The sequence below is a fragment of the Trifolium pratense genome, linkage group LG2, assembly GCF_020283565.1.
Source record: "Trifolium pratense cultivar HEN17-A07 linkage group LG2, ARS_RC_1.1, whole genome shotgun sequence".
In the NCBI taxonomy this organism is placed as follows: Eukaryota; Viridiplantae; Streptophyta; class Magnoliopsida; order Fabales; family Fabaceae; genus Trifolium; species Trifolium pratense.
The window spans coordinates 18,012,278-18,039,605 of record NC_060060.1 but is presented as its reverse complement, the minus strand read 5'-3'; the positions used below and the strand labels follow the sequence as shown (position 1 = coordinate 18,039,605).

The 27,328-nt window shown below is 34.4% G+C and overlaps 3 protein-coding genes across 3 annotated transcripts; all 3 read left to right on the top strand.

Moving 5' to 3' along the window:
- The first annotated feature begins 3,135 nt into the window (after window positions 1–3,135).
- LOC123903748 (serine hydroxymethyltransferase, mitochondrial) lies at window positions 3,136–8,475 on the top strand. Its single transcript, XM_045953345.1, has 16 exons — window positions 3,136–3,331; window positions 3,434–3,484; window positions 3,618–3,704; window positions 4,248–4,369; window positions 4,524–4,600; window positions 4,945–5,069; window positions 5,279–5,371; window positions 5,707–5,799; window positions 5,933–6,130; window positions 6,295–6,399; window positions 6,705–6,770; window positions 7,043–7,120; window positions 7,371–7,482; window positions 7,575–7,685; window positions 7,775–7,939; window positions 8,259–8,475. Exons 1-15 carry the CDS (start codon window positions 3,242–3,244, stop codon window positions 7,921–7,923), a joined length of 1,557 nt encoding a protein of 518 aa, XP_045809301.1. The 5' UTR covers window positions 3,136–3,241; the 3' UTR covers window positions 7,924–7,939; window positions 8,259–8,475.
- Window positions 8,476–10,129: 1,654 nt separating this feature from the next.
- On the top strand, window positions 10,130–12,511 carry LOC123903753 (serine hydroxymethyltransferase, mitochondrial-like; the record flags this gene model as incomplete). Its single annotated transcript, XM_045953351.1, has 8 exons — window positions 10,130–10,366; window positions 10,531–10,635; window positions 10,939–11,004; window positions 11,138–11,215; window positions 11,446–11,557; window positions 11,650–11,760; window positions 11,853–12,023; window positions 12,315–12,511. Coding segments are annotated over 7 exons (858 nt in total), but the record flags the coding sequence as incomplete, so codon positions are not given.
- An 876-nt stretch (window positions 12,512–13,387) lies between these two features.
- LOC123903745 (probable cytosolic oligopeptidase A) lies at window positions 13,388–26,755 on the top strand. The gene is made up of 17 exons (XM_045953342.1): window positions 13,388–13,828; window positions 13,945–14,112; window positions 14,610–14,733; window positions 15,134–15,210; window positions 15,763–15,906; window positions 15,997–16,227; window positions 16,292–16,382; window positions 16,685–16,806; window positions 17,827–17,934; window positions 18,020–18,265; window positions 20,656–20,801; window positions 20,955–21,072; window positions 25,365–25,524; window positions 25,903–25,934; window positions 26,069–26,134; window positions 26,342–26,413; window positions 26,491–26,755. Exons 1-17 carry the CDS (start codon window positions 13,439–13,441, stop codon window positions 26,566–26,568), a joined length of 2,373 nt encoding a protein of 790 aa, XP_045809298.1. The 5' UTR covers window positions 13,388–13,438; the 3' UTR covers window positions 26,569–26,755.
- The last annotated feature ends 573 nt before the right edge of the window (window positions 26,756–27,328 follow it).

Here is a 27,328-nt window from a genome sequence, read left to right as displayed (position 1 = left end):
TATCCCTATTTATATTTTATGTTTTTTATTCCTTGTAAATTTGTTCTTTCACTTTTTTTTTCCTCTGCTAAGTAAAATATAATAATTATTTATTAAGTGAACGACTTATTTCGTTATCTCATCTATTTCCCACTTCATCCATCTCAAGTCGTTCATTAAGTTTTCATTATCTCGCCAATTAGCATTCACTCATAAAAAAAATGGCGACTTGTTCTATTTTTCAACAATTCTAGCTAGCAATTATGGAATCAAGTTCTGATGGAAATTGAACCGAGTTGACTATCCATTTGAATTACACATCACCAAGGACAATAACGTAAGCAAAGTAATTTTTATTTTTAATAAACAAATTTACATCTATATCCAGTTTAATACTAAATACAATTATATTTTTTTTTTTTTGTTTATAAGCATATATGTTTTTTTGTATGATATGTTGGAATGTAGTATCTCTTGAAGAAACTTGATTACCCGATGAATATATCATGGGTAAACCATCAAGTGACTCAAGTTCCGGTGAAAGTGAAAATTAAGCCGACACTTCATTTCGCAAATAGAAACATCTCTGTTTCGGCGGTTGTGAATGGTGGGAAGCTGTTTGGATGTTCTGGTACATTGGGTTTAACTTTACCTTCCTCGCCAACATTTGATGTTTCGGCAGACATAATTACTCTCAAAGTTTGAAATTCACTACTTCTGCAGACATAATTACTCTCAAAATTTGTTTAAATGATGAAGCGAATTATAAAAGTATGAACCGTACGTCTCAGATATTTGATGAATAATTTCTTCAAGTTCTATATTCAATTTAATACTAAAAACAACTATACATATTTTTCTATATGTTCACCATTGTTAATGCACACAATCAGGGTCGCCCCAGGCCAAACGACCAAAGCAAGAACTTTAGGCCCTAAAATTTAGGCTAAAAGAGACTTAAAAAAAATTTCAATGAAGATTCAACCATGTGTTTAAAATTGACTTTGCTACTTAATTTCTTCAATATCATCAAACCAAATTTTTCTCCTATTGGATAGAATGTTGGATAAAAATTGTGGGAGAAGATACGCATTTTTCTAAAATAGGTGTTGTAACAGCCCGAGCCCCATCAACGACGATCCCGGCTATCACCTCACGACCTTCTCCACCCCCTCTATAGTGGAGTTTTTGCCTTCTGTGAGAATCGAACCACGTAACATGGGGTTCAAATACGTGTTCAATCCATTCCCATGACTCAAATTGGATCCAATTCACATATTATGCATATTTTACCCTTTTTTATCATTTGACTTCACCCCTACAAAATTTTCATGATAAGCCAATTTTTTTCAAACCAGAACACTTAGAAAAGTATTCCGATACACTCACACAAACTGTTACATATCACATATATTTATCGGAATACACTCATCAATTGTTTTCCGGTTTGTAAACATTACATTGTTTTACCATAATAATAATAAAATGTTTCCGGTTTGATGAACTCAAACCTACCCCAAAACTTAAGCAAATCAATAATTATGTGAAATAATTGAAGATTTGGGTTCAGCTTAACCTAACTTCTAATGTATATGATCCAAATTCATAACCAACCCAAGCTTTCAAATTTTCACCACCATTGATAACCAAATTGATGGAGACAACTCTTATGACGTAAATTCGATGTCGGAAAAGCGGCAAGAATGTGAGAGAATTTCTGTTTCTATATGTTCACCATTGTTGTTTCTATATGTTCACTATTGTTAATGCATACAATCAGGGATGTCCCCTTAACAATATTTAATTTTTTATTTCTTTTTTATAAAGACATATGTAATTTTTTGTTTTATAATATCTAAGAATAAAAGTTGTTTTAAAAAACCATTTGGGTGACACAACATAGTGTGGCATAAATGATAGATACTTGAGTCCCTTAACTATTTGGTCCTGTGTTCGATCCCCAGCTGGTGCGTATGGAAAAACGTTTGTTGGGAGAGATGATTAGTCTCCACAATTGCGCGCAGAAGTTAAAAAAAAATATGTTAAGCCGACTTGACGCACAATTTAAACATTTACACTCCACAATTTCGACCTTTTGAATTTATTATTAATCGCCCGTTCATGTGCATAAACAAACACACAAGAAATAATTCATTGGATTTTGGAAAATTTAGCAATCAAATTATGTTATTTGGCGTGGTGTTAAAGTGCACATCCACTTCTAAACTAGTAAGTATACTTTGAGCACTAAAACGTGGGATGGGATCCCTTTGTTGTCCTCACTCACATGATACAAAGTTTTGGTGGCAACATCTTTTCTGTGTCACAATCATTTTTTTGATTTACCTTATCAACTCACATTTGCCTAACGTTCATTTTGTGGCCATCAAATGGCTGTCGTGGATAGGGCATTTCTGGCCTGCTTTATTTCTCAAAATATTTATCATAGTTCATGCACATATAAATAAGCAAGACTAATTTATTTCTTTTTTTAAAAAAATGCACAATTATTATATCCATTTTAAAAACAAAAAAAAATCCATATAGGATTGTAAAAAAAAGTAAGGCATAAACTACCCTTAAAAATGGTGAGTAATCTTTCCAACGACCAATGAAAATTAGATACATAGGTAAATTTTTAAGTTTTATCCTGAAATTTTATACTGTCAATTCTTCAAGAGGTAATCTAGAAAAATATCTAAGTAATTACTTTTAAAGCTAATATTTCAGACGGGAGGAGATTCCCTCCCGTGACATTTCTTTTATGTCACATCTCATCCATTGATTTTTTCTTTATTTCATTTAATTTCTATTATTAAAATATTATGGAAGGTGTAGATTAACACTTGAGGCTCTCCGGTCAAAATTGCACCGGAGAGGATCTCACTCATTTCAGCCGTTCCATACAAATTTTTTTGTCTTCAAAATAATTTAAATTTATTGTTATGTTTATGTCTCTCAAATTAGTCTGTCATTGTCCTATAAGTCATAGCTCAACTGACAAAAATGTTGAAATTGTTAGGCCGAACGTCGTGACCTGGGTTCGAATCCAAGATCTCACAATTACATGTGAGTTTAATTTAAGTGAATTACCGCTTAATCTAATACAAAAAAAAAAAAATTATTTTCAAGTGGATGATCATCATCCACCAATTCTTGATTTTATTTTTATTGGACAAAATAAAAACGACCAAAACTATAATTTAAGAATCACACACATATTCATACATTACACACTTTGGCCTATCTATCTATCTCTAAGATGGCAATGGCAATGGCGCTTCGTAGGCTTTCAACTTCCATCAACAAATCTTCACGTCCTCTTTTCAGTGCATCTTCTGTTTACTATAAGGTTCTTCACTTCTCACCCTTCTTTTCAATTCAAATACCATTCATTTTTTTGGTTACATATCTTATTCACAATTTTCATTTTAAATTTTTGTTTTAAATGTAGTCTTCTTTGCCTGATGAAGCTGTTTACGACAAAGAGAATCCGCGCGTTACGGTAAGATAATTGTTATAGATGATATCATTGATTATATTATAAATGCTTGTGATTGTGAAGCTTATTATTATGTGTATTATTATTGTTCATGATGTTTTGGTTTGAGAATTGAAAACTTGTTACTTTTTTGCAGTGGCCAAAACAATTGAATTCTTCACTTGAGGAAGTTGATCCTGAAATTGCTGATATCATTGAGCTTGAGAAAGCTAGGCAATGGAAGGTATATATATGATTTTCAGTTTGATCTTACTCTATGTTATTTGCTTCTATCGTTGTTTCTCGTAAATGTAAAATATGCAATTATGTATAATTTTGTTGAGTATGTATGACTCATATTCATTGATAAGTGGACAGACGCTCGAGCACAGACACTCACTCGAGCGTAGAGTGCCCTCCATAGTACGGTTCAGGGATAATCTTGTAATCTAGATCATATATTTAATAACAACTTTGTACTACTATGTAATTCTATGTGCTGCATAATAGAAAAATTACATAAGACACTATGAGGTCAGAGACGTAGGCACAATTGACTGAACTCCGTGATATTTAGCTGTTTTCTTTAGAGTCGGGTTTTGCTGTTCTAACAATATTGAACTTCAAACCAATTCTCCTCCAACTGTTTGTTTGATTGTCTGTTAAAACATTTGGTATAATTGTGTTGTGGTGAAGCTTGATATGGTATACTAAATTTCGCAACTTAAGGATTTTGTTTCAATTTTGCATTTCATCTTAAATAAAACTTGTTTCTTTGGTGATGAAGGGGCTGGAACTGATACCATCAGAAAATTTCACTTCTTTATCTGTTATGCAAGCTGTTGGTTCTATCATGACAAACAAATACAGTGAAGGTTATCCTGGAGCAAGATATTATGGAGGAAATGAGTATGTCAGTTTATCACTTGATTTGTGTGCTAGCTAGCCTTTAATAATTCATTGAAGCCAGTGAATATAGAGTAACCATTTTGGTTTTTTTTCTTCTTTTCTTTAAGTGCCAAATTGGATCCAATTCACAGATTATGCATCTTTTTTATTGCAGGTATATTGACATGGCAGAAACACTATGCCAGAAGCGTGCCTTGGAAGCATTTCGGTTGGATCCTGCTAAATGGGGAGGTAAGAATGCAAGACAAACATATCAGTAAGAAAAAGAATTGCAACATTGTACTATATTTTCTCTTTTATCATTAAATTTCCATGTAGTACTTTGTAGTTGTTTTGTTGGTTTATTCTTGGCATAAGATATAATATCACTTGTTTTGGCTTAACTTGAGCTCTTGTGTGATATTACTTTGTCAAGAAATCTAAATCAGCAACAAATATGCTAAGGTTTGAAGTCTACCATGGACTTTTATTGTTAAAATTTGAAACAATCTCTCATGAGCTTTTATTAGGGCGAATCAATTTTTTAAATATTTTAGAATGGAAGTTTACTCATCTTTGTTACCCCTGATTTGCAGTGAACGTGCAGCCTCTATCTGGTTCACCTTCAAATTTTCAAGTTTACACTGCATTGTTGAAACCTCATGATAGAATCATGGCACTTGATCTCCCTCATGGAGGTCATCTTTCTCATGGATACCAGGTATTATCACCATCCATCTTTCCTTTCCTGTTATAGTGAAATCTACAATAGATATATCGATTGGCTTATGGTTGAATCCTTGACATGTTTCTGAGAATATCTTTAGTGCACAGTATTTTAATGAAATATTGAATTCTATGCATTTATATCTCTACGCATTTCTATTTCTTTCAAGTTGAAATTTTTTAATTACTATCTTCACTGTGCAGACCGACACCAAAAAGATATCCGCAGTCTCTATATTTTTTGAGACAATGCCATATAGATTGGATGAAAGCACAGGATACATTGACTATGACCAGGTATGTTTGCATTTTCTTTTATCATGTTCATGATTGTGTTGGAAATAATCCTCATTTCTAGATTATTTGTTATCATAATCAAATAAGTACAGTTAGGATAAAGATATTCACATGATATGCTTGTGGTGAGTTTAGTTACATATGATGCACCATGCATAAATTGATGAATTTATATTTCCCATGTAATCACAGACTCACTTTGACCCATTTTATCCATTTATCAATTAGGAAGCATAGTATTCAAGTTTTGCTCCGTAAGATCAGAATTTATTCATGTACCATATCTTTTTGTTAGCTCAATGTTTTAACTAATTGAAAACAACTTTAAAATGCAGCTAGAGAAATCGGCTACACTCTTCAGGCCAAAATTAATAGTTGCTGGTGCTAGTGCCTATGCACGTCTGTATGATTATGCTCGCGTTCGCAAGGTAATGTATAGATAGCACAATATGATTTTCTAAATATAGTTAGTTGTCCTTCTTAGAATCTGTTTCTTTTAAGTTGAATGGTTATCTGAAACACCTTAAGTTGAACTCATGAAGCATATTAAAACTTCAACAGGTGTGCGACAAACAGAAAGCTGTGTTGTTAGCAGATATGGCACACATCAGTGGATTGGTTGCAGCTGGTGTTATCCCTTCACCTTTTGATTATGCAGATATAGTGACTACGACAACTCACAAGTCACTTCGTGGACCACGTGGAGCTATGATCTTTTTCAGGAAGGGATTAAAAGAAGTCAACAAACAAGGAAAAGAGGTATATCCTTGAAGGCCTGAACAAAATTCCTTCATATTTTTTATGCACTTCTATATTCTGTTTACATTATTATTTTATCAAGTTGTTCATACTCCCTACAAATATTTATGCAAGTTCATGGCAGTATCCGAAAAGAGATACTAATTCTACTTACTTATTTGAAGGTGTTCTATGATTATGAGGACAAAATCAATCAAGCTGTCTTCCCCGGACTACAAGGCGGTCCTCACAACCATACCATTACTGGTTTAGCTGTTGCATTGAAGCAGGTAAATAAATAGGAAACATAATGATGACCATTATTTTACTTTCGTTTTAATTCCGCCATTGTCTGCATTTTTCTTGATATTGAGATTTTAAAATCACATACTGCAGCAGACATTAAAATGGATATGAAGTAAGCTTTCTCCATTCTATATTTTTAGCTTAACAAAAGGGTTCATCTGAAGGATTTATTTGAAGAGTGACCAAGTTTTTGAGTGATACTAGTGATACTGAATGAGATCGTATGTGCGGTGTGTGATGTATGTTCATCAAGTTATAATATCGTTTGCCTTTCCTTTTGTGTATTCAGGCTACAACTCCCGAGTATAAAGCATATCAAGAGCAGGTTCTCAGCAATTCCGCAAAATTTGCACAGGTACATTCAAAAGGATAATTCATTTGTCTCTTTTCGTAGATATTGGGTCAGTCAGCAGCTATGAAGCACAAACACTCCTCAAATTAGCGTGTCCCGGTGTCGGACACTGACACGACACCGACATTTATGATTACAGTGACATGTGTTTGTGTCCAGTGTCCAGTGTCCATGTTTGTGTCCGTGCTTCATAGGTCAGCAGTTGATACGGGTTGGTCTCCTTGTTTTACCAAAGAGAATAACTCATGTATTAATTGACACTAAATATATTGCAGGCTTTGACTGAGAAAGGCTATGAGCTTGTTTCTGGTGGGACTGAGAATCATTTAGTTTTGGTGAATTTGAAGAACAAGGTAACCATACGACTACTTTGACTTTGCATATTGTGAGCCTACTAAGTTATACAATAATAACATTCAGTACTAGTAATTTGTGTATTAGTTAGTCATAAAGCTGACATGAAAATACTAATTATCGATATGATTTAGTTTGAGAAAATTTTGTTAGCGAATATATCATGTCAGATCCATAAAAACGGCTGTTTCATCTAAATAATAATATCAAAGTGAGACTAATTTTATTTTTCATAAAATATTTGTTCAGGGTATAGATGGATCCAGAGTTGAGAAGGTGTTGGAATCTGTACATATTGCAGCTAATAAAAACACAGTTCCAGGAGATGTGTCTGCTATGGTTCCCGGTGGAATCAGGATGGGTACAGGCTCTTCATATGAATCATATCTTAGATTTTGATTTTTAATTTTCCTTGTTCAACTACTTGATCTTGATAACTCTTGTGGATTTAAGGAACTCCTGCTCTTACTTCAAGGGGATTTGTTGAGGAGGATTTCGTTAAGGTCGCCGAGTATTTTGATGCATCTGTGAACTTGGCTTTGAAGATTAAGTCAGAGAGCAAAGGTTCATAAATTTTCTATACCCTTTCTGTGTGTTTGTGTTTGTTTTATCTAGACACTGACATGTTGTTACTTATGAACTTTCATAATTAGGAACAAAATTAAAGGACTTCGTGGAAACATTGCAGTCATCCTCTTACGTGCAATCAGAGATTGCCAAGCTTCGCCATGATGTTGAGGAGTTCGCAAAACAATTTCCAACCATTGGTTTTGAAAAATCAACCATGAAGTACAAGAAATAAGAAAAATTTCCATCAGGTATGCATTTTTATCAATCACATATTGTCCTTTTTCAATACAGTTGTTATGTATTATGTTGATGATGCATGCATACTAATTCCTCCATTGTGTTATACAATCTGTGTTTTGTGTACATCAATATAATGACGAGAATAATACAAAGACATTGTGTTATACTAGTAATCTGAAGTTTTTTAATCTTGTGATGTGATTTTAAATCCGTTTTCTTTTCGAAGACCGTAAAACATGAATCTTCAAGTCTGTCAAATTTCCTCCACTAGATTAAACAAAATCGCCGATTGATATTCGCTGACATATTTTGTTTGCTATGTGGCAGCGGTGGTTAATATCATGGTCAAGCAGTTCAAGGTGATCAGTTTTCCTGATCAATGGAAGAGGAGGATATATATAGCAGATGGAAAACATTAGGCTGGAACTTTCTTATGTATGGAACTAGAAAAACTTGATCAGATATCTTCTTGCAATGTATAGATACATCATCTATTTATAATCTATTAAATGTGAATTGCGACTCACAAGCATTTAAGTTGTCAGGTCAATGTTTTCGACTTTCATTTCGACCCTGTTTGGATAAACAACATAGCTAAACGCTTATGCATGATTTATTTCTATAATAAGATAACATAATGTGAAACTGTTTTGATATAAACTATTTTCACATCAGTCAAAAAAAAAAACTATTTTCACAAGCTGTCCTGGAAGGTTTATAAAATAAGTTGAAAACAGCTTATGGCATGTTGTAAGCCTTTTCTATAAGCTCTCTCAAACAGTCTCACAAGTGCTTATGTCAGTAGATAAACTTAAATAAATGAATCCAACAAGTTCCTTGATGTCAAAAGACATTGATAACTTATTACAACATTACATATGTATAATCCTGTCAAATACACAAACATAAAATCTATCTAAAGGTGCTGGTTTATTTGTAGTTGTAATTATTCTTTCATAACACTGTGAAATCCAAAACCAACACATTAAATGATGATTTTTTCTTCAGTATACTTTGTAAGTTGTAACTAAGCAACATTAAAATATTCTACCTAGCACTGTGCATTTGTAACTAAGGTGTAAAATAACCAAATTTCTTATAACTGCTTTACTGTGTCAAGAATTGCTGATATTCTGACATAAACAACTTACCTACATAAAATCCATCTGGTTGGTGATATGATTTCATTTTTGAAGTATGAGATTCCCATCTTTATTCTTTCAAGATCAAGGAGCAATTACAACAATTCCAATGACTATTTAGCAGGAAACTTCATTGTCAACCAGATACAACAGTAATATTATTGCTGTACCAGTGAAACAGGTTCATCCCACTGAACCAAAGCTCTAAAAGATCATTAGTCACCCTAGCAAGTTTACAATTTATGGATCCAAATTGCTGGCAGTTGGAAAGACCACACACACCTCAATCATGCTATTTGAACTGTCTGATCACGACACATTAAATCGACCAAACAACTCGCATTCTAAAGCCAGTAAACCGGTTCAAAATGCAACCTTAAAACGGAATTTTCTTGTTAAAATTTGAAACAATCTCTCATGAGCTTTTATGAGGGTGAATCGGTTTTTTAAATATTTTAGAATGGAAGTTTACTTATCTTTGTTACCCCTGATTTGCAGTGAACGTGCAGCCTCTATCTGGTTCACCTTCAAATTTTCAAGTTTACACTTGATCTCCCTCATGAAGGTCATCTTTCTCATGGATACCAGGTATTATCAACATCCATCTTTCATTTCCTGTTATAGTGAAATCTACAATAGATTTATGGATTGGCTTATGGTCATGAATCCTTGACATGTTTCCGAGAATATCTTTAGTGCGAGGTATTTTAATGATAAAATGTATTACTATTCCGAGAACATCCATCTTTAAAAAGGTATTGTATTATATGCGATATTGTTTACATTTTCCCGACGACTTATGCACTTTCATTCAAGATGAAAATTATTAATTATTATCTTCACAGTGCAGACTGACGCAAAAAAGATATCTGCAGTCTCTATACTTTTTGAGACAATGCCATAGAGATTGGATGAAAGCACAGGATACATTGACTATGACCAGGTATTCACACAATTAGCACCATGCATAATAAATTGAAGAATTTATATTTCCCATGTCATCATCACATCTCAATTTAACCCATTTTATCAATTTCTTAATTAGGAAGCATAATATTCAATTTTTTCTCCTTAAGACCAGAATTTATTCAACAGGTGTGTGACAAACAGAAAGCTGTGTTGTTAGCAGATATGGCACACATCAGTGGATTGGTTGCAGCTGGTGTTATCCCTTCACCTTTTGATTATGCTGATATAGTGACTACCACAACTCACACGTCACTTCGTGGACCACGTGGAGCTCTGATCTTTTTCAGGAAGGGATTAAAAGAAGTCAACAAACAAGGAAAAGAGGTATATCCTTGAAGGCCTGAACAAAATTCCTTCATATTTGTTATGCACTTCTATATTCTGTTTACATTATTATTTTATCAAGTTGTTCATACTCCCTACAAATATTTATGCAAGTTCATGGCAGTATCCGAAAAGAGATACTAATTCTACTTACTTATTTGAAGGTGTTCTATGACTATGAGGACAAAATCAATCAAGCTGTCTTCCCCGGACTACAAGGCGGTCCTCACAACCATACCATTACTGGTTTAACTGTTGCATTGAAGCAGGTAAATAAATAGGAAACATAATGATGACCATTATTTTACTTTCGTTTTAATTCCGCCATTGTCTGCATTTTTCTTGATATTGAGATTTTAAAATCACTTACTGCAGCAGACATTAAAATGGATATGAAGTAAGCTTTCTCCATTCTATATTTTTAGCTTAACAAAAGGGTTCATCTGAAGGATTTATTTGAAGAGTAACCAAGTTTTTGAGTGATACTAGTGATACTGAATGAGAGTATGTGCGGTGTGTGATGTATGTTCATCAAGTTATAATATCTTTTGCCTTTCCTTTTGTGTATTCAGGCTACAACTCCCGAGTATAAAGCATATCAAGAGCAGGTTCTCAGCAATTCCGCAAAATTTGCACAGGTACATTGAAAAGGATAATTCAATCGTCTCTTCTCATAGATATTGGATGTCAGTCACCACAACATAGGGCTTGGTCTCCTAGTTATACCACAGAGAATAACTCGTGTATTAATTGACACTAAATATATTGCAGGCTTTGACTGAGAAAGGCTATGAGCTTGTTTCTGGTGGGACTGAGAATCATTTAGTTTTGGTGAATTTGAAGAACAAGGTAACCATACGACTACTTTGACTTTTCATAGAAGCATTGTGAGTCTACTAAGTTATACAATAATAACATCCAGTACTAATTATTTGTGTATTAGTTTTTCATAAAGCTGACATGAAAATACTAATTATCGATATGAAAATACTAATCATGTCAGATCCATATAAACTGCTGTTTCATCTTAACAATGATAGTAGTAAAACTAATGGTCATTTTCATAAATATTTGTTCAGGGTATTGATGGCTCCAGAGTTGAGAAGGTGTTGAAATCAGTACATATTGCAGCTAATAAAATCACGGTTCCAGGAGATGTGTCTGCTATGGTTCCCGGTGGAATCAGGATGGGTACAGGCTCTTCATATGAATCATATCTTAGATTTTGATTTTTAATTTTGCTTGTTCAACTACTTGATCTTGATAACTCTTGTGGATTTCAGGAACTCCTGCTCTTACTTCAAGGGGATTTGTTGAGGAGGATTTCGTTAAGGTAGCCGAGTATTTTGATGCATCTGTGAACTTGGCTTTGAAGATTAAGGCAGAGAGCAAAGGTTCGTAAATTTACTATACCCTTTCTGTGTGTTTGTGTTTGTTTTATCTAGTCCTAGACACTGACTTGTTACTGATGAATTTTCATAATTAGGAACAAAATTAAAGGACTTCGTGGAAACATTGCAGTCATCCTCTTACGTGCAATCAGAGATTGCCAAGCTTCGCCATGATGTTGAGGAGTTTGCTAAACAATTTCCAACCATTGGTTTTGAAAAAGCAACCATGAAGTACAAGAAATAAGAAAACGAAAAATTTTCACCAGGTATGCACTTATGTTGAAGAGGCATGCATACTAATTCCTCAATTGTGCTGTACTATCTGTTTTTTGTGTCTTAGCAAGCTGCTAGTAATGAACAAAAATGATTGATGATGTTAGGATTGTGGCCTTCGAAACTACGTGATACCTGTAATCTGTTATTAAGCTTGAAAAGAACTTCTGAAATTTTTGAACATGTGATTTTGAATCCGTTTTTCTTTTCAAAGACTGAAAAGCTTTTGACACTTCTGATTCTTAGATCAAATTCTTTGACGTATTATGTTTGCTATGTGGTAGTGGCGGGCAACACTATGGTCAAGTGGTTCGAGGTGATCAGTTTTCCTGATTGGAAGAGGAGGATTATATATAGCAGATGAAAAGCATTAGGCTGGAACTTTCTTATGTATGAAACTAGAAAAACTTGATCAGATATCTTCTTGCAATGTATAGATACATCATCTATTTATAATCTATTAAATGTGAATTGTGACTCACGAGCATTTAAGTTGTCATCTCAATGTTGTCAACTTTCATTTCGATCCTGTTTGGATAAACATTTAATCAAACGCTTTTGCATGATCTATTTCTATAATAAAGGATAACATAATGTGAAACTGTTTTGATATAAACTATTTTCACAAGTTGTCCTGGAGAGTTTATAAACTAAGTTGAAAACAGCTTATGGCATGCCATAAGTTGTTTCCATAAGCTCTCTCAAACAATCTCACAAGTGCTTATGTCAGTAAATAAACTCAAATAAACGAATCCAAACAGTTCCTTGATGTCGAAAGACATTGATAACTCATTACAACATTACATATGTATAATAATCCTGTCAAAGACACCAACATAAAATCTAAGGTTTTGGTTTATTTGTAGTTGTAAATATTGTCTCACAACACTATGAAATCCAAAGCCAACACATTAAATGATGATTTTTCCTTTTCAGTATACTTTGTAACTAGCAACATTTAAAATATTCTACCTAGAACTGTGCAAATGCAACTAAGGTGTAAACTAATCAAATTTCTGATTACTGATTTACTGTGCCAAGAATTGCTGATATTCTGACATAAACAAGTTACCTACATAAAATCCAACTGGTTGGTGATACGATTTTTTTACCTAATCATAAAACCGGATTAAGAATTGTTCGAACTCGAGTTCTTTTGAACGACCCATCTTAGAGAATCTCCTTAATTAACCGCTTGGTCCCACTGTCTTAACTAAAAAACAACATTTTTAATAAATCACAATTACTTATATTACTTATATGGGTGACTTTAAAAATATAATTTTTTTAGTAAATTTGTATATTAATTATTAAATTCAACTATACATAAAAAACAATCTTGGGTAATCTATTTCAAGAACCTGACCAAAAAACAGCTTATTATACAGAAAATAGCTTCTTTCAAAAAATGAGACACGAAACACTTGTAGGAGTCCTTCTTATAGCAAACATGCTTATGGCTACACGACTTACTCTCACAAAATCTCTTTCACGTTCTCCTCGTTCCATTAAACGCACTTCTCGTTCCATTTTCTACCCTAAACATTTCAATAAATCCCTTCCTTGTCCTCTCTGGTCCTCTTCCTTTTCCATCTGCATCGATTCACTTCACAAGTCCACTTCTCCTTCTTTCACTTCTTCTCGTCGTTTCTCTTCTTCTTCTTCTTCCATGGCTACTTCTGCATTAAACGACGTCGTTGAGGCAAATCCTCTTCTTGACCAATTTGTTTTTCCTCCTTTTGATGCTGTTGAACCTAAACATGTCCGACCTGGTATTCGTGCCCTTCTTGAGAAACTGGTAAAGTTTTCGCCTTTTGGATTTTTTATAGGTTTTTGATTAATGGGTTTTGATTGATTTTGTGTTTTGATTAATGGGTTTTTGTGTTTGTTGATTTTGTGTTTTGGGTTTTGTAGGAACGTGATTTGGAGGAACTTGAACAAAATGTTGAACCTTCTTGGCCTAAGTTGGTTGAACCGTTGGAGAATATTGTTGATAGGTTGGCTGTTGTTTGGGGGATGGTTAATCATCTTAAATCTGTTAAGGATAGTTCTGAGCTTCGTTCAGCCATCGAAGATGTGCAGGTATGTTTAATATAATAATTCTGGATTTTTCAATCTTTTCTTCCGTTGATAATGATGGTATTGATATAATTTTGTATTTATATTAATATGATTGTTTGTGCATTTAGGATGTAGGTAAATATTTGCCTTATGTGAATTGCATGTTAGTATAAAATAGTGATGCTATATTGTTGTAATGTAGCAGGATTTAAAAAAAAAAGAAGCTAATGTTCCACGATGTGCAATTTAGTATGAAATGTTGTCAAATAGTGGCTATAACACAGTAGCATAGCAGAATTTGAACAAGTTGGTATTTTTTGTGTTCAACTATTGATCACACTGGTGAATTGGTTTATTGGCCTCAATTTTACTGCATGATGACTATCTGAGCCATATTGCAGAATGTTATTATGGTGTTTTTCTTCTTATTATGGGTTTTTGGTCATTTATGTATTTCTCTTTTGGATTGTGATTACTGTAATTTTGTTGTGCTAACAATGATTAATTTATATTTGCAGGCAGAAAAAGTTAAGTTTCAGCTTAGGTTGGGTCAAAGCAAGCCTCTTTATAATGCGTTCAAAGCAATTCAAGACTCTCCTGATTGGAAGACACTTAGTGATGCTCGCAAACGAATTGTTGAAAGTAAGTTCAAAATGCTCTTCTTGTTATATGATGTTTTATTTCTTCTGTATTGGCATGCTATTTTATACTCTTAAATTGCTTGAATTGCTTCGTATTGCATTGTGATGCTGGTTCCAAGCTTCTAGATTTTTATTTTGTAAGATGGAGAATTGTGAAAGATGCTGGAATTGTAGTTGGTACAAAGTTTTCCGATTTATGATTCCACTCTTTTGGTAATTTTTTGATTAATTGTGATAGAGATGTTGTGTCTGTTCCACTTGTTGGTATTTGATTGCAATATTGGAATATCTTTGTGACTTTACTCATAAACTCGGTCTATTTACCTTCCACTGGATTTTAGACAAACTCATTTTGTGGTTTGTCAGTTTACATTGTAACAATTGTATTTGTGCCTTTGCAGACCAAATAAAGGAGGCAGTTCTTAATGGTGTTTCTCTTGACGATGATAAAAGAGAACAGTTCAACAAAATTGAACAGGTGTGATATTTTAACAACCAAAACCAAATGTAAATTGTTCCTATTAATAATTTGAGCTATTTGATTCCCAATTTCCCACCATTTTGATTGATCATGTACTAGGCTTTGGCTATATCTCTATCTTTATTCACGGAAGCAACTGGGCATATCATGTTTTCAGAATAGGGTTGAAATTAAGATCATGGGTTTGTTAGTGTTCATACTTTGAGATTCCATGTGTCTTACAAATTAATGGCACGAGCAACATGAACTGGTAAAATTCTTTTAAAATTGAAAATTAAAAAAAAACAGCAATGAGCCAATATGCAACAGCCTGAAATTCCAATTTCGTTGGCAGTAGATCTCAGCAAGGAATTTTGGTTAATATATGCAAACACCTTAATAAACCAAATATAGTGATGAGATTTTGGTGTAGTGATTCTATGTGCATACACATATGCTCAAATTTCAGAAGCAAAGTGATTGTACATAACTAAACAAAGTTCAATTGATGATTCTTGCTTTTCTTTGTATTCTTCTTTTATATTTTTTTTCTCATGGTTTCATCTGCAGGAGCTGGAAAGATTATCAGAAAAATTTGGAGAGAACGTTCTGGATGCAACCAAAAAGTTTGAAAAGCTCATTACAGATAAGAAGGAGATTGATGGATTACCTGCTACTGCTCTTGGGTTGGCTGCACAAAGCGCAGTATCCAAGGTAGATCTTGTTGACATGTTATGTTACTATTCTCAAGTTACGACAATTAGCTATCTTTTTAAATTTTGATTACTTGATGGAAAAATGCAGGGGCATGAAAATGCCACCGCTGAGAATGGGCCATGGGTAATTACACTGGATGCTCCAAGTTATATTGCTGTTATGCAACATGCTCGCAACCGTTCTTTGCGTGAGGAAGTCTACCGTGCGTATATAACACGTGCATCTAGTGGAGAGTTGGATAATACTCAACTTATTGAGCAAATTTTAAAGCTTAGATTGGAAAAGGCCAAGCTTCTTAGCTACAATAACTATGCTGAGGTATGACTCTTTCATTGTTAATAATATAATTCTATGTAGGTTGCTGATGTATATTATCTATCAGGTTAGCATGGCAACTAAAATGGCAACTGTTGATAAAGCAGAAGAACTTCTCGAGAAGCTTCGTAGAGCTTCCTGGGAAGCTGCAGTACAAGGTAATGTATAAGTTGTGTCTATGGTGTAGTGTTTGCATCATGATTTATATGGTATGCAGTTGTTTCAGTTAGTTGCATGTATGGGGAAATTGCATTGTGCATATATCTTGAGTTAGCTCCTTATTGTCATTGACTATTCCGAAAGAGCAAAAAAATAGATGTCTTTTTTTCTATTTTCGTAGGATTCCAAATTTCCAACACCTAATAAATCTGACATCCATCTTATTTGGGAAAATTGCATTGTGTGTACATGTCCATTTTCCTTTAATGAGCCAATAACACTCCATCTTCCTTTTTTGCAGATATAGAAGACCTTAAGAAGTTCTCAAAAGACCAGGGTGCATTGGAAGCTGATGATTTGACACATTGGGATGTTACCTTTTGGAGTGAGAGGCTCCGTGAATCAAAATATGACATTAACGAGGTTGCTCTTTCTCTCACTCACTCACAGTCATAATTTTGAAAAGGCACTTTAAGAACTTAAGCTTGTAGTTATAGTTTTGACGATTGCTAGTTAGTCAGCATGAGAAAGAAATTAAGAATATCTGGAAGAAGAATTAATCTCCATTCCACGTAATGTAATATTTAATACATTGCTCATGTATAGAATAATTTCACACTTGATATTTTATACAACTTGAATTGAAGGTCCTTTTTGAAGAAAAGTTACAAGAATTTATGATAAGTCTGCAATATATTTTTAACTATTTGGTTGACTGTTGTAAATATCCTACTAAAACACATTTTCACAAAATTTTACCACGGATGCCCCATGCAGTTATAGTGTCTTTTCTTAAAATAAAAAAAAATAAAAAAAGGATGGCAATTTTATACTATAAAGCCTTGCCAGGGTGGGTTCTAGGGAAGGGTTGGACTTGTTGACTTATTGTAGGCAGACTTACCTTGCATTTGTAGGAGGCTAATTACTCGACTTGAACCAGTGACCTCCTAGTCACATTTCAGCAGTTCCAACTGCTATGTCAAGGCTTCCCTTCATATATAATTATATTTAATTTCATAATTTGTAATTGCATATCATTAAGGATCTTAGTCTTGATTTCTATTATTTTGTTCCTACATATGATTTTCCCCCCGATTAAACATTCCTTTTTCTCCAAAACTATCTGACTAATGGCATAGTCATCTTAATTAAAGGGAAAGCTCCATAGTTTTGTTCACTGTTATTTTTTACATTCTGAAAGGCATTATTTATTATCCATGTCAACCACATGAAAGTCCATTCTTCCCAGTCTCACCCGAGAGTCATAGAAAATGGTCTGCTCATCCCGTTCACTCTATTGACTAATTTACAAACTAATACAATGATAATAAAAAATACAATGATAATTTATCACCTCTAACAGTGTATCAGTCTTTCATTTGTTATTGAATTTGTTTAATCTGCCTAAAGAAAGCTCATACATCTGCTACTTTTGTTTCATAGGAAGAACTGCGCCCATTTTTCTCTCTGCCAAATGTTATGGATGGACTCTTTGACCTTGCAAAAACACTTTTTGGCATTGAAATTGAGCCTGCCGATGGTCTAGCTCCGGTAATGAAATTCTCTGTTGTTCAGCTGTTCTTGTATTGGGAACCATCTATTTTGAACTTCCTGACACATGATTACTGGTATTCAGGTTTGGAATAAAGATGTCAAGTTCTTTCGTGTTAAAGATTCTTCTGGTAGTCCAGTTGCCTATTTTTATTTTGATCCCTACAGCCGTCCTTCTGAAAAAAGGCAAGGTGCATGGATGGATGAAGTTGTTGCTCGTAGTCGTGTACTGTCACCTGATGGTAACTCATCAAGGTTGCCTGTTGCCCACATGGTCTGCAATCAAACACCTCCGGTGGGAAGCAAGCCAAGCTTAATGACATTCCGCGAGGTAACAAATATTTTACTCTATTTATTTATCTATTTATATTTTTAAGCTAAAATTTGTGTAATAAAAAAAAGGAAAATACTATGTACATTGCCTTAAAAACTGATCATCAGGTTTCATATTGAAAAGACAAAAATTGCCAAAATCTTTGTCAATTTTGTGCATCGAAAGATAGTTAAAAAACATGTTTTTTTTTTTAAAATTATGTGAAAAACAGGATGAACTGTGTGTAAGGCACAGTGCATACCAATTCTCCATAAAAAAGGTGTCTAGGCTATGTTAGTGGAAGCACTAATTGCTTATAGCAGTTTCTGGTCACATCATTAAGTATTTTACCAATAGGTTCTGAACTCAAATATTTGGTCTAAATGGATGATTAATCTCTCACTACTTTTTCAATTAGCTGGATTCTAAAGAATAATTTGTGTTGACATTATGAGTTTTTTTAGATAAGAGAAGGAAAGCAGGAACTATAAGACTTTGAATATAATGGGTAATATAATTGATAATAACTTGATGGTAAAAGATACTCCCTCCGGTCCTTATTATAAGAAAAAAAAATATACTTTTTAGGTTCATAGAATGTTTGATGTACTTGGTCTATAATGTGGACTAAATATAAGGGGAATGCATTAAAATTACAGAATAATTTTTTGCCTGACATTACATACCAGTCCAACAGGCAAATGCTTAACTTGTAAAGATCAAATAAGGTCTATCGTAATGTACAAAGGAAATTTTATACATTTGAGGCATAAAAGAATAAGTAAACAAGTGGATGTCGCAACGATCCTCCAATGTGCCTTAAGCATCCGATCCTCTTGAGGTTCACTTATTCGTAAACAACCTGTCACCTATAACAATAATTGATGGGGTGAGACTACTAACTCTCAGTGGGTTACTACTACCCAACTAAGGTGGTGACTACACCGTGGCTCATAAATAAATCAGTTGATCAACACAAATTATTATCTTGTTCATTTTATCCTTCAAAGGTCGCTCCGAGGTAAGCCGGTCTCAGAGTGCCTAACTACGTAATACCGATAATAATGTACGTCGGGTTCCGCCCGGGGCTCACATTTAACTTGGACCCTCAAATGGAGTCAGTTGCAGGATTCATCATATGGAATCAATCAAAGCAACAATTATTAACTATTAACTTGGTGGTATAGGATAACCACAATTAAATCAACTGATTGAACATAACATAAATCTTGCCTAGCCTTAAAAACCCAAACCCGACATAATTTCCATGAGCTTAATTCATATGTTCTCATCATAAGGTTATAATTCGATGTTTGAAATGGCGAGGAAACATGTTTATTAAATAGAAATCATTAACATACAAGCTAGGAGTCATTAGAGCCTTAAAAAATCGATATTTATTCAAAATAAGCTTCATGAGTCGATTTATCAGTGCAAAAATCCACCCTGGACAGCCATGAATCGATTCACCATGTCAGGGAAGACTGGTGGATCGATTTACACAGTACAAAAATAGGATTTTCAGCTTTCCAGAGACACCGATCGATTCATACAGGGCATCAATCGATTCATGCAGCGTAATTTGAGGTTTTTCATAAACTTTTCAATTAAAAACAAGAGTGATACTTAACTCAATGACCCCTAATTCATATCTCATGATAATACCAACCAATTCCTTCAAACTTGCTCTGTTTCTTCAATCCTCAAACAACTCACATGCATGCACAGAATAGTAAGGTTAAACCAAACTTATAAGGTTTTCTAAAAACAGAAGAATGAGATGGTCAGAGAGGAAAAGAAGAGATTGTAACTCTTACCTTAATTCTCAACGCTCAAAAGCTCCAAATTATGAGGTTAATTGCACATGCAACCTAAATTAAGCCAATTTGAAGATTGGGATTTTGAGAGAGAGGGATTCAGTCCATGAGAGAAGGAGGGAATGGAGTGTAAAATTGATCCTTTCTTTCTTATCTAATGGATGGTTATGGAAAATGAACACTCATGTAAGGCTTGTAACTAAGTAAATGGAGAAAGTTGAGTCTAGTTTCATTATATTACCCATTGTATGAATGAGTTAATGTCCAAATTGCCCTTCCAATTACTAATGTATAATTGTGTCCCTTTTTCACTTTAATTTCTCCGTTGACTCCATAAACCTTATTTTATTTTCTAATTGGAGTCTTTAATTAATATCATTATCAATAATTAGAGTCGGGTTGTTAAATTTTGGCATAATAAAATTGATTGATAATTAAGGCATGATATATCAGCTATGATACCATACAATATGTTACTGACAATTTTTGATGTATAGACTGAGCTGCAGTTCCTAAGTTGTTTCCTTGTTAATCACTATAAATTTGAAAATAGTTCATAAAATATCTTTTTCGTCTTCTCCTTTTTCTCAGGTTGAGACTGTCTTCCATGAATTTGGCCACGCACTTCAACATATGCTTACCAAGGAAGATGAGGGTCTAGTGGCTGGTATTAGGGGAATAGAGTGGGATGCTGTTGAATTACCTTCTCAGTTCATGGAAAACTGGTGTTACCATAAGTAAGTAATAAGTAATTATATAAATCCATATAAAGTTTATGCCCTTGTCTTGCCTGGATGTTACTTCGATCCTTTCTTTTGTAAATAACATTATATTTTTTAACCTGAATATCATGTATTTTTATATTTATGTAATTTTTTTTGTTGCTTTAGAGACACTTTATTGGGCATTGCAAAACATTATGAAACTGGGGAGACTCTCCCTGAAGATGTATATTTGAAGCTTGTTGCTGCCAGAACTTATCGTGCTGGCACTCAAAGTCTTCGACAGGTCAGTATGAATATATCGGTTAACTACACCTTTTCTACATCTTCATTTGAAATTGAAAGTTTCATATTGAAAATTGCTAATTGGTACGACAAAAGGATTAGTGACAAACTCACAAATGACAGTATATTGATGTGGCCATAATTTTTCCATTTCCTTAAACAACAAAAACATTATGAAAAAATTAGCATAACATTGTAATACAAACAACTAACATTTCTTATAAAAAAAAAAAAAAACCGCGACAACTCTCTTCTTCCTGTGCGCTGGTGCTTCCAGACATTCTCTCTCATCCTTGGTGACAAATTTTGAATGAATTTAGTTGCTATGAAAATGTTGCAACTAGCTACTCAGCCAATTAAAAAATACACTAAATAGCAGCATAATTAACGTTATAAAATCAGAGAAAAGACTTTTTTTTTTTTTTCCATCCTTCTAGTCAGTGTGATATATTGCTTTGATAGGTTGTTTCTCATCAAAGTAACAGACGTACCATTTGATGATTGAATTATGTTTGTCTTTATTCCATATCATAGGCTGATACGAACCAAAACAATGAATAGCTGAAAACAGAGTAATAAACAGAAATAAATGAAAAGAGAGCTTTATTATTATATGTGTAATGGAGTGAATTACAGAATGGAAATCTCTTTCCCTAGATTCTGTCCCAGAGCTAGGCTCCTACAAGCTAGCTACAGCTGCTTGCTCATTCTAACAGAATATCACAAAATATCCAAGGTAAGGTCTCAACGCTCTCCTCTACTCCTTATATTGTGGAATTGGTTATTTGCTCTCTCACTTCTATGCACCACGTCACCAATCATAACAAACTATCCTCCATTTCCCTTTTATAATAAACCAACCACGTCCTGGGTCCCTTAGCCTCATGATACACTAATTGATCACGTGTCATTACTTCTTTCTTATTTTGAGCTCTATCAATACTCCCTCCTTCAAAACAACCTTGCCCTCAAGATTGAATGGTGGGAATCGACTTCTTATCATTATTTGATCCTCCCAAGTTGCTTCCTCTACTGTCTTACCTCTCCATTGAACCAACAACTGCTTACTTTCTTCTCCCTGTTGCTTAATTTTTCTGACAGCCCCTATACCACAACCAAATGCATCACATTCTATGACAAAACCTTTATTAAAGTCAGGTAATGCCAAAACAGGGGATGTAGTCAGTTTCCTTTTTAATTCTTCAAATGCTTCCTGAGCTTCTTTTCCCCACACAAAATTGTCCTTCTTTGTAAGCTCTATTAAAGGCTTAGCAATCCTCCCATAATTTCTAATAAACTTTCGGTAGTATCCTGTTAAGCCAAGAAATCCTCTCACCCCCTTAACATTCTTAGGAATTGGCCACTAGGTACACTAACTACCATACTTGGGTCAACTGCTACTCCATCTTCTGGTATCAAATGACCCAAGTACTCCACCTTTCTTTGTGCAAAATGACATTTTTTTTTATTTGCAACCAAACTGTTATCAACCAGCAGCTGTAACACCTCCCTTAGTGTCTCAAATGTTCAACCCAAGATTTACAATATACTAAAATGTCATCAAAGAAAACTAACACGTTTTTCCTTAGTAAAGGGCGAAAAATTTCATTCATGAGGCTCTGAAATGTTGAAGGGGCATTCATGAGGCCGAATGGCATTACCAAAAACTCATAATGCCCTTCATGTGTCGTAAACGCAGTTTTGGCTATATCTTCTTCTTGTACTCTAACTTGATGATACCCGGATTTTAAATCCAATTTAGAGTAAAACTTTGCACCATGGAGTTCATCAAGAAGCTCTTCAATAATATGGATAAGAAACTCTCTGGTGCCAATTTGGATGGGCTAATTTAACTTCTAAAAAAAAAAAAAAGGATAAGAAACTTATCTGGGATAGTGACTTTGTTGAGGGCACAATAGTCAATGCACATACGCCAAGAGTTGTCTTTCTTCTTTACTAGAATGACTGCACTTGAGAAAGAACTTGTACTATGACGAATGATTCCACAGTTCAACATCTCCCTAACTTGCTTTTCAATTTCATTTTTGTGATGATGGGGATATCTATAGGGCCTTACATTCACAGCTTCATGCCCATCTACAAGAATGATAGCATGCTCTCTACCACGTTTAGGAGGCAAACCTAATGGTTCCTTGAACACCTTTGTGAATTGTTGTAAAAGATCATCCAACTCCTTCCTCTGTGACTGACATAATTCCTCTGATCATTTTTTTCAAACCTCCAAAACCCACAGTAATTGATATGCCTCTGTCTACTTACAATATTCTGCAAAGCTACCATGGATTCATCACCTCCACCTATCCCCTTTAACGTCACCCACTCCTTCAAACTCCAAAAACTGATGGTTTTCTTCCTCCAATTGACAATGGTATCACCCAAAGTTTTGAGCCATTCAATCCCTACCACCAAATCAATACCTCCTAGCTCAAAGAAATGTGCATCTCTAGTAATTTGAAAATTCCCAATATTCATAGCTAACCTTCTAGAAACCCCTTGAGTTGTAGTTTGAAACCCATCACCCAACTTAATTTTCAACTTGGGTGTGTCTTCAATAGGCCACTCCATTTTTTCCACCAATTTCGTAGAGATGAAATTGTGTGGTGCCCCACTGTCCATTAAAACAAGCACAGGAACACCATGGATAACACCTTGGAACTTCAAAGTTTGGTTATTTTCTTGGGCAATGTGGGTCAAGTTTAAGACACTCATTTCACCCTTCTCTTTCTCATCAGAATCTTCGACTTCCACTGCCAACACCTTCGCATCCGCCGTATCTTCCTCCTCCTCCACCACTATCACTCGCAGCTGTCGGTCAGGATGCATTGGGTGAAATGCACCCCCACATTTAAAACAAAGCCCCTTCTGTTTTCTTTCAAGTAACTCAGGGTAAGATAAATGAGTGAATCCCCTTTCACGAGGCCCACTGCGTTTTTTGTCACTTTGGGCTTGTTTGTCCCCTCTTGGCCCATTAACTGACCCCTTTGACCCACTGCTAGATACACCCTCCTTGCCCTTTACCAACACCCAATCTGATCCATTACGACCCGTGCCATGCGAACCGGATCGGTTCGACCCACTATTGGATATGGACCCTCTACTAAAACCCGACCCATTGACTCCTCTGACTTCTTTCTTGACTCCACGCGTCACCTGCAAGAGTTTTGTACGAGACAAATCTCCCAACGCCACCAAACTCCGTACCCTTCCTCGTATATCATTCCTCAACCCATGTAAAAAGTACCCTCTGAATTGCTTTTCTGGAAGTTTAGGTATCTGGGCAGTGAGATACTCGAACTCTGCGATATACTCCACCGTTCCTTCCTGTTTCAATTCTGTCAGCTGTTCATAAACGTCACCTTCACCATGACCACCATACCTCTCCAACAGAGCCTCCTTTAACCTCTCACATGTCAGATCTCCATATTCTCCAATTAGGGAATTAAAAAATGGATCGTCGTTGACCCTTCCATACATTGCTGCGCTAAACTTACTTTCACTTCTGGTATGGTCTCTTGGACCCGGAAATACACCTCAGCTCGCGAGATCCATCCAGCTGGATCCTCGCTGTCAAACTTATCATGCCTTCGTGAGAGTGTGATATGATTGATGGTTGATGACGGATGCAGGTCATGTGTGAGGAAGTCAATATTCAAAACCGATTAAAATGCGGGTTTAATAATGATTTTTAAATAAAAACCATAGGCTACCTTGTGAGAGAGAGTTTATCATGCCTTTGTGAATTTTAGTGAAACAACGGTTCATATCATATAGCAGCTCTCTTTCATATTTTACTCTTTCCTCATCAATCTATGTCTTTGCCTCGTATACAACAGCGTATTATTTTTTATTTTTTTTGTGTTTATTCAAAGCATAAATATATACTGTTAGTTCTGGACTTCACTATGCAATAGCTATTCTTCTTCCTTGTGGCTTTGGAGTAATCTAAGCATTCTGCATCAGTATTGCTACTTTTTGATTTTCCCATCTCATCTCTTCCTTTCTTTTCCATTTTCTTTTGCTTTAAAATAGTGATTAGGTTTTTCTTCCTGTATTATCTGTACAGTAGATTTGGTTTGGTTCTTTTTTTTAACCCCTAAATTGTCTTTCCACCCTTTGTATTGTTATGTGTTTCTGGACAAACTGGTTTAAGATGCTGTTGACTCTTTACAATATTCTATCAAGTGTTTAATGCTGATTCTAACCTTTCTTTCTTGTGTTGTTACATATATGTTTTAAATAATTGACTTTAATTGTAATCTATATTTGTTGCAGATAAGATTTGCAACTGTCGATCTAGAACTTCATACAAAATATGTTCCTGGGGGATCAGAATCCATCTATGATGTTGACCGCAGAGTTTCTGAGAAAACTCAAGTGATTCCTCCATTGGCAGAGGACAGGTTCCTTTGCAGTTTTAGTCATATATTTGCAGGTTAGTTGTGCCTCTTATACCTCTTTGTTGATTAGGCCATCTGATTCTATATACACATCTTTTAAATTGTTTTGAAAAAACTAAAACGGCTTTGATTAATTAAGCAAATTCCAAATATACATTTACCTTTCATTGGCTCACTCATTCATTTACTCTCTAGTTTCTATCTATGCAAGTATAAAATAATTGATAAGATAATAGTGAAGTTGACAAAAAGAGTAGTTTATGTAATCTTAAAATATGAAAGCGACAGATAAATAAGGACAAATTTTTCCTACTAGACCAACATTTAAACATGAACGGAATGAGTATGCAATTACCTTTACCATCCTGATGAAACTCATATTTTACACTTTTCATGGATTTTGCTTTTGTTAGGTGGATATGCTGCTGGATACTATAGCTACAAGGTATATTTTGTAATGTTTTGATCATTATGGACATTTTGTTTCGCATATTGGGGGTCTTTCTTCGCAGTGTAGAACAGAATTCTCTGTCTCTGCAACAAACAGGAAAATAACTATTCAGTTTGTCTGTTATGCAGTGGGCTGAAGTGCTATCTGCAGATGCTTTCTCTGCATTTGAGGACGCCGGATTGGATAATAACAAGGTATATTTGATTGAGAAAAACTGTCAATAAGGATTTGCTTTTCTGTCAAGGAAGTGTTTTCCTTTGTCCTTAATAATCTTCAAAATCCCATGTTTTTTTTGAGATTATATAATTGAAAAAAATACAACATAGCTTATCTTGTTTTGTCGCCTACTCACCTATTATATTTGATTGTGATCATTTAATTATATGTTTGCATTTACACAGGCTGTTATAGAAACTGGTCGCAAATTCCGGGAGACCATTCTTGCTCTTGGAGGTGGCAAGGCACCACTGGAGGTGAGAATGCATTTACATTACTAAACTTCTTTTGATCTTGCGCAGTTTGATTGTTAATTCAATGTGGTTTTATGCAGGTCTTTGTGCAATTCCGTGGGAGAGAACCAACACCAGATGCATTGCTCAGACACAATGGCCTAATTGCAGCAGCTTAGGGATAGAATAGAATTATCCACAATTTTCTGTTGACAAAATGCACTATAAATTAGTATAATAATTTAATTGTGGTTCTTAACGTTTTAGAAATTGTCACATTTTAAATTTTATGTTATTTTACAACATTTAAAGGGATTTACATTTTCAGCGAATGAAAGACTTTACCGCTCAATTATTTCAGACCAATACATAATTCTTAAAGTGTCCTAAAACACTAGTTAAATATGCGAAAAATAGAAATTTTACATTGAGAATGACAATTTTAAACCTTGAAAAAGTTGAATATACCATTTTTATCACTTTTTAAGTCAAAATTTCCATTTTTCACCACTTTAGCATTTACCTATTGTGAAAGCTAAGTTGGAACAACTTGAGTATTTTGTGCCTTCACGTCTTGCAAAAGTGGTGGATGAATGGGTTGGCTGATCTAACATGTAGTAACCTTTTCTAACAACTTTATTTTAAATTTTTATATCTTTGATTAATTGAATAATTTGATATGGAGGTCAAATTGAACTGCTTGAAAATGAGTTCATACAAAGTGACATGTAAGTTTTTGGTTACTAGATTTTTTGTTCTGAGTAAACTAAGAAGTGTTTCTTGTTTTATTGAAAAGGAAGTGTTTCTTGAGATAAGTGTTTCTTGTTTACTAGATTTTCATTCGGAGTAAACTAAAATGTGTTTCAAAGTTGAGGAGGTAGGTATGATCGAGTTACAATGACTCTAAAGACCTTTTTATAGTTGGTTAATGGTAGTTAA

Excerpts from the sequence above, each read along its gene's own strand:
- LOC123903748 (XM_045953345.1), top strand. The coding sequence starts at position 3,242 with ATGGCAATGGCAATGGCGCTTCGTAGGCTTTCAACTTCCATCAACAAA. Across the intron at positions 4,370-4,523 it reads AGATATTATGGAGGAAATGA|GTATATTGACATGGCAGAAA; the intron begins GTATGTCAGTTT and ends TTTTTATTGCAG. Across the intron at positions 6,400-6,704 it reads TAGCTGTTGCATTGAAGCAG|GCTACAACTCCCGAGTATAA; the intron begins GTAAATAAATAG and ends TTGTGTATTCAG.
- LOC123903745 (XM_045953342.1), top strand. The coding sequence starts at position 13,439 with ATGAGACACGAAACACTTGTAGGAGTCCTTCTTATAGCAAACATGCTT. Across the intron at positions 17,935-18,019 it reads CTGCCGATGGTCTAGCTCCG|GTTTGGAATAAAGATGTCAA; the intron begins GTAATGAAATTC and ends ACTGGTATTCAG. Across the intron at positions 18,266-20,655 it reads GCTTAATGACATTCCGCGAG|GTTGAGACTGTCTTCCATGA; the intron begins GTAACAAATATT and ends CCTTTTTCTCAG.